The 7,895-nt window shown below is 32.7% G+C and overlaps 1 protein-coding gene across 10 annotated transcripts in view; it reads right to left on the reverse strand.

Annotated features, from left to right (window-relative positions):
* LOC106883893 (AT-rich interactive domain-containing protein 1A) overlaps positions 1-7,895 on the reverse strand; it is an 86,841-nt gene that overhangs the window by 15,033 nt on the left and 63,913 nt on the right. For 9 of the 10 annotated variants that reach the window (XM_052974205.1, XM_052974206.1, XM_052974204.1 and 6 more), the window contains 2 exons: positions 4,003-4,110; positions 857-1,077 (listed from right to left, as the gene is read on the reverse strand). In XM_052974205.1, the coding sequence (XP_052830165.1) occupies positions 857-1,077; positions 4,003-4,110 (329 nt within the window). The remainder of the gene's footprint in view (positions 1-856; positions 1,078-4,002; positions 4,111-7,895) is intronic. The other variant, XM_052974207.1, reaches the window with a different exon arrangement.

The raw sequence follows: 7,895 nt of genomic DNA on the forward strand, positions 1-7,895 counted from the left end.
CCCACTGCATTTGACCTCACTGAGTCCCATGCAAGCCAAAAACAAATTGTCAAGCCTGCAAATCCAAATGTAAAAATGTGCTGCCATGAGCTTTAACTCTAGAAAGTACCTAATCCAAAAAAGGTTTAAAACCAGCACACCTTAACTTGCGCGCACACTCACTTTCTAGCACCTAACACTAACAACTAAATCCAGTCTAAAACCATTAATATCATCCATGCACAAGACATGCTTACATGCAACAGCCCACGAATTTCAGAAATGAGGCTTTTGAATGGTGCAAATCGGAGGAAAAACTAAATGAAAAACAGGCTTAATTTTTTAAGGTGAAAAAAAAAAAAGATTGAAAAAGGAATCCAGTATGAAGCATTAAATCTACCTACTATTTCATGTTCATAACAATTTATAGAAAGAAAAAAATAATAATAATAATAATAAAGAATGCCATGTTGAGGAATATTGTGAATAATAAATACTGGTTTTTAAGCCAAGTTGGTTAAAGTGAAAAACTCATTCTGATTGTTGTCAATGATGACTAAAATATACTAAGAGCTAGAGTCAGTTTATGAAGCAGCAGAAATATTGGAACTATGAGGATAAATTGATAGATGTTATGAGCAAGGAATGTGCCACCATTTGAGCATAAGCTAACAGTAGAGGGACAGATGCCAGATTCCATTGCAAAACAGGTTTCAAATGCACAAATGACTAGTGAAAATTGGGTATTGGTTAATAAGTGATTCATGCTAGTTGACCTTCACCGCCATCACCACCAGCCACACATGCTAAAACTTCCAAAACAAAACAAGTTATTCTTTCCTGTGGATCATCGCTCTAATGGCCACACTGCACTCACCTGTACCCTAGGAGGTGACATATATGGTTTATCCCTTTGTGGAGACAGCCTGGGGTTCATAGTCCTACCTGTGCTGCTCGGGCTGGGGGGAACCATTGGAGGAAGCATTCCAGAACCAGGAGGCATGGCATTCATACTGGAGCCAGGATAGTTGGATCCACTGTGTTGAGACCCATAGCGCTGCTGCATAGCTGACCACTGGCTAGGATCCCTTCGTGAATCTAGTAAATTATCAGGAGAAAGAAAAAAAAAAAGACAAAATCACACAATTGAATCAGATGAAAAAGAGAAGAAAGGTATTTATTATATTAGCATTCATATAAATTTCATTTGAAACATAAAAAAACATCCTTACTGACTTTTGTAGAGCTAGGTAGCAGGTTGCATAATTTATGATTAAAAGCTTTAATTAAGAGATACAAATAAAATATATAAACATGATTAAAAATAAAAAGAGAAAGGTAAAGTCAAGACGATGTACATAAAAACACATCACATTAAGTAATATTTCAAAAACAGTTCCAGTCTACTGGTAGCCAACAATTTAAAAATCATATATTTGAGAAATGAATGTAATGATAATACTTTTAGTTGAAGCAAAATGTGATTATTTTCCATTTTATAATGAACAGAATATTTCTTCAAATTGAAATATATACCACCAGAGACACGTGGTGCCACGTTTTCAGTATGACAATTCTCTAGTATAAAAGTTTTAAGCATTACATCATACTGAAGTACTACACTTCTTTAAAATAAACCATATAGTTATGACCATGCTGGAGCACTGCTACACCAGTGCTTAAAGCACAGAAGTACTGGACATCTTGTATATCTAATTAGTCACTAGAATTTACTTTAGAATTAAATTTTGTATTAAGCCTAAAATTGTAGCCAAAACCCAAGTATATGAAATTTTTATTCTTTGGATTGCTTTTGTTTGTTTGTTTTTTTTTTAAGAAAAAAAAAAGAAACAAAAATGTAGATAATAATATTAAAAAATATGTGAGAGAATAGTACAACCAGAAAAGAATAAACAAAAAAAAAAGCAAATATAAAGGCAAAATATGGAATATTAGAAAGGAAGAGGGAGAAAATGTGGCAGAGGAGAGGGTGTGGAAAGAGAGAGGAGAGAGAGAGAGAGAGAGAATATGTGGAGAGTAGATATAATTAAAATATATCACATTCAAACAAGCTTTTGCTATTTCTTCCTAAAAGAAGGATTTAAGTTGAAATAATGGTGTATTCTAATAGGAATTTTGTTGACAGCCAAAAACATTTGGTGAAAGGTTACGAGAATAAAAAAAAATTATACAATAGTCTATAAAAAAAAAAAATTCAAATTTGAGAACTTTTTACCGAAAATTAGCACCAAAACTAATTATTAATTAATAGTGAAGTTTTGTGCCATAGTTAATCAGTCAACAAGAACAGTTGATTTTGTTGAGACTGCCTGACAAATGCAAGAGAAAAATACAGTTAAGCTGAGTGGAATCTTTTCACTAAACAATATTGTTTAGACACAAATTATCAATGTTTTTTCCTTGTCACTTACCAACTAGGCAACATACAGTGGTTCACACCATAAAGAAAATATAACAATTGCACCTTAAGCCTAACATATTCAGAAGCATTGCAGAATTACAAAGCTTAAGTAGCATAGAAACAAGGATAACTGGAACAGATTCACTATCTTATGCTCGATAATTATTTAAAAAATTTCTTCACAGAAAAATGCTTCTGGTAACAAAAATGATTAAGAATTTTGGCTGATGGTGAACTGGTTATAATATCTGTAAAAACCAGCCTCACACAAAAAAAAAATGATAGTCACATATAATAGACATGTTCTTCATGCTGCTTAAAGTTGAATAGGGCCATGGTTAACAGCAGCATTATAGGCCTCTGGGGGGAATCAGTGCACTGGGTCCTATAGTATTTATTTATCAACAGCAAGCTACAACATACATAGATCAGAACAGGGACTCCAAGTCATGGGAGACCCTCAGCACAACTACCCACTGTACCTTCAAGATGGCACTGCAGAGGAATCAGCCAATGGAAGTTAAGTACATCACTTTCTTATCACATGACTGAAACAAATGGCACAAAACTCATTTGCTCCACTTACACAAACTCCAAAACTGGAGGGTTTTAGCCACACTGTCCCAACTCGTGTATTAACAGAGTGTTATTATTGCTGACACTGACAGAACCTTTCTGTCTTGTATAAAGGTGGTGGATAACAGACAGACAAAATACAGATTCTATTTAATCAACTCCTGAAACATCTCCTTGGCTACCTGCTTGCCACAAATTTACCTGAGCAGACTATGACTAATCAACAAAAAACGAAAACCTCTCAATCAGGACATTGCATAATGCCTGCAGACAGGTATTTCAAAGCTGGTTCTAAGAAAATAAAAATTGCAATAAAATACTACATTTGCCACCTCCCACAGAAAACTGGAATCAATGAAATCAGTGAGGGCAGCACAATAAAGGGTTAAAACACTAAAGTCAGAAACAATAGTGACCTTGATCTTCTTCTAAGTGTGCCTCTACACCTTCAGAATCAAATACACCAATAAAGTACCAAAGATCAGTACTTGACTGATCACCACAGCTGAACCTAACATTTCAACAATACTAACACTTCTACTACTATTACCACTAATCGCTGGCCGATGTAATAAATTCTATAAGCTGTGAGGGAAATTAAGGGTTAGATCCACATAATTAAAGAAACAGTGGATTTGTGATAAAAATATGTTAAGACCTATAAGTTAAAAATATATTGCTGGTGGAAGCCAACTGTAATGCTTATTGCAATGTTAGGCAGGGTTCTCATTAACAATTAACTACTGCAATAAAGAAAACAAAAATTTTCATTGATAACATATTTAGGAGTAAATAAGAACATTTATTTACAATATACAATAGCCTGTAGGGTAAGATTGAAAAAAGAATTATTTTCATTCTGGTGCAAGAAGAATGACAGGTAAACCTAAAAGGATGATCTTGAGAATTTTAAAGTCTAACCTACACATGGAAAATATAAAATGGCTCTAAGATTTTGCTCTAAGACAGTTGAAAAAAGAAAGAGCATTGAAAATCTGCTGGTTACTACTGGCTTTAAAGCTTACCGTGCATGGGGCTGTCCTGTGGTGGAATCATAGCCTCCCTGTATTGTGGATACATCACAGGAGCAGAGCCAGGCTTTTCAGGGTAGGAGTTAGGCTGATTAGTGTAGCCTAGTTCAGCAGGGGGAAAACAAGAAAAAAAGAGAAACCGAAATCAAAATCCTTTGTTTGAATCTGAATAGTGGGAGTTTCCATGAGCAACAAAGTAAACTAGAACTTGAAACTGTTCCCATCCATCAATACTCCAGATAGCAGTAGAAAGGTAACACTAATTACTGAAAAGAAACTATGTTTTGCTAAAAAGATGGCTTTTTTTTTTTATTCAAATATTTGGATTTTAAGCTAAATAAACTGCCCATCCCTCTTTAAATTTAGGTTCTCCAAATGTTCGACATTTATGCTGAAACTGAATTGGAAAATCTTTGAAAAGACCTATTTCTATTGTGATTTAATAATCAGAGTAAAATAAAGAGCCTGCCAATAATATAGGTTTTGTTGATTGCAGAAGGAATGAATGGACAGGCTATAAATTGCAACTCAATTATATCAAATTTTACTTGAATACCAAAAGATTTGCAGTGACCTATTTTTAAAGATATTCCATTTTGAAGTTAACTAAATTAAAATGTCTGTTCCTCCATGCGCATATGATGTAGCTATGCAGCTAATATACTGAACTGAAACAGATCAATTAAATCTTTATTTCCAATCAACTTTTGAAAATCCTGCTATTAAATACATTTCTGTATAGCTGCAATGAGGTCAGGATCAGGTCAAATGTTGTTACAATTCCTTCCCCATTAAACTGTTTTCCATTTTCTTTTTAAAGAAATATCAAAAACTATAAAACAAAATGCAAATGCCATTATTAGTTTCAGGGCCAATGCAAATTAGATCAAAATATGAGAAGTAGTCTATGTGCGAATGAATGGGTCTAAGAAAGCCAAGTCAGAAATTGGAAGTATAGTTAGAAGGGATAGAAAAAAAAATGTTTTTTTTAAACTAAAGTAAAAGTAAGAAATAGAACAGAAAGTTCAGCAACAGCCAACTAAAGTATTAAATGGGAAAGGAACAATTTATATAAGCAATGAAAGCAAAAATGAAAACAAATGGAGGGTACACATGGGTTTAAACATGAAATACAAGGAATAATATACAGTTAAGTAGTTTCTTGGTAACAGAGGTGTATGTTAAAATTAAAATCAGTAGTAAATAAGTTGGTTATTTTCTCAATAAAACACAACAAAAACTGGGTCAATTACACAGTGTAAAAATATGAAAATACTTTTTGTAAGAGTTATATTAATTCTGTTACACAAAAATAGATTAAAATTTTTTTTTTAAATTAACAAACTCAATATTGTATCAAATTTCAATTTTCAACCCTTTCATTAATTCTAAAGTTTATCTTGAATTTAGATTGGTTTTCATAATATTTGTTTACATGAAAGTGGGGTTTCAAACAGAAAAGGTTCTACCATAAAATCTACAAAAGAATTTGTCACAGAACTGCAACTAAGTACAAGTGGGATTTGAAGCATATAATCAGGCATATAGTTAGTTCATTTCAAATGTTCTTAATAATATAAAGCTTTCTTTACTTGGAATGTGTATCAAATACAATGCATGGATGCCATGAAAATACATCACGTGATACACAGAACAGGAAAAAGGTTCATAATCGATATGACATTATTATAGCTTACTAAATGCTTATCATTATATCAATGGCAGAAATGCCCTAATTTCATTTAGTCTGCCCTTTTTCCTCTGTTGTTTTTATCGTTATTCAGTTGGAATAAACAGGAATAAATAAGTCAATATGTTCTGAGTCATGAGGATGGATGATTGACTGGATCTGCTTTCTTCTGGAGATTTTGGAAGAGGAATTTTTTAAAGCTTTTCCCTCCACTTCCTTTTTAGAAAACACCATTTTTACTACTGTTGCCTGATGTTGTTTACTAACTTGGAAATCCACAAATTATACTGGATTTTTATTTTTTTTTGCAACATTCCAAAATCAATCTCTCTAATTAAATCTAAAGCTTAAGGAATTTTACACAATTTTTGAAGAGTAGAATGTATAGAAAGAGTAAATAAAAATAAAAAGGATTTAAAAAAAGAATAAATCTAGAAAGAAAATTCAGAAAATTCACAGCATGAAATCAAGAGTTATCACTTAGTAATGATATTTACATCCATATTTTAATTGAAATGTAAAGATAGGTAAATATAAACAATGTTCTACATTGGTGGGTGATAGGAGATGAGTTGGTAACAAAAAGGTTGAAATTGACCATTAAGTTAAAAAGAGTTAAAAGCTGAAAATTAAAGCTAAGAGCAATAAATGCAATCAGTTTCAATAATATTCAACAGCTGCTAATAAAAAATCAATTCCATGCATTAGACAATAGATCATTATTGCACTGAAATAAAAACTTTGACCTCAGTATAGAGGAATACAATACATGATTGATTTATGCACTTCAGAATGAATTACCTAGGTGTTGATAGATAACACACTGCAATGGTTCATTGCCAACGTACTGGATCAAAAATACAATGGAATAGCCAGTAGGTCTGAAAGCCATTTGTTATTCAGGGATATGTTTCGATGAAAAATGGATATGCACATGCCTGTGTTCTTTAGTTTGTTTTAGCCATCACAGCTAAGACCATGCTGGAGCACTACCATGAATTTTAATGTCTACTTTTCTATGCTTGCATGGGTGAGAAGAGATTCACTGACAAGGAATTTCTCTGGTCTTAGGCTCTTCCTGACACCAACTCTCACTTTCTTCTATGTAGAGTATTCTTCCACATCCAGACACATTTTTATGGAAGATTGCAAACAAATGTCACCCTTTGTACTATGTTGAAATTTGTCTACAATTAGCCTGAGGTGTCCAACCGAGGACAGATGGGACACATACATTATGATGGGCTTCTGAAAAGTTTTCTTCAAATTCAATTGCCAAGCTGTAGTAGAAGGTACTTGTCTAAAGATCTACACAGTGGGCCTGAACCCAAAAAACGTAGTTGCATGCCATGCAGCTGCATATTAAAGAAATTATGTATGCAAAATAGTTTCTTTTGTGCTTTTAATAATTTTCGCTTCATAGAGAAAAGCCCTAATCCAAATAAAAATATTTGTTTGGAGAAATTTCACAGCAAGGATCGGTGTCAGGCTGTAGAATGATTTTGACTGCATTAGATCATCTACTTTAGATGCAGAAATGGCTCTTAAGTGAGGAAAAGTACAAGACACAGAATTTTATTAGTTTAGAGCTGGAAGCCCTGAATATTGACAGAACAATATGAGGGGAAGTTTGGCTGTTCTTTTCTTGTAATGAAATATCAGTAGAGAAGAACACAAGTGAAAACATATCCATGAATTTTTTTCTCTTTTGCAGTGCTTCTTGAGTTAATAGCTCATTCAAGAAATTTGGCATAAGATCATTCGCATGCATATTATATAAATCTTGTTACATTAAAATTATATAAGAAAATTTTTTAAATGAGAGATTTGAAGATATTTAAGTGCAACTATGTTGATCAAAGATTAAAGTATGTGTGTGTTTTCAAACTAATAAAAATAAATGCATTTCACATAACCAGAAAAACATTTACATGTAAAATTTTAATAATAATAATAATAAATTGATCAAGTAATTTAGAATAAATATTTCTTGGTTTTTTCATTTTTTCATGTTTACAAGCCAAAATGTACGAAATCAAAGAAAATTTTGACAATATACACTTAAATGAATTGAGAAAATGCAAACTTATATGCACACGCACACACACACACACACACACATATATATATAGATATATGCACATATACAGAGAGAGAGAGGGAGAGAGAGAGAGAGAGGGGGGAGAGAGAGAGAGAG

Source organism: Octopus bimaculoides, chromosome 18, assembly GCF_001194135.2.
Source record: "Octopus bimaculoides isolate UCB-OBI-ISO-001 chromosome 18, ASM119413v2, whole genome shotgun sequence".
Taxonomy (NCBI): domain Eukaryota; kingdom Metazoa; phylum Mollusca; class Cephalopoda; order Octopoda; family Octopodidae; genus Octopus; species Octopus bimaculoides.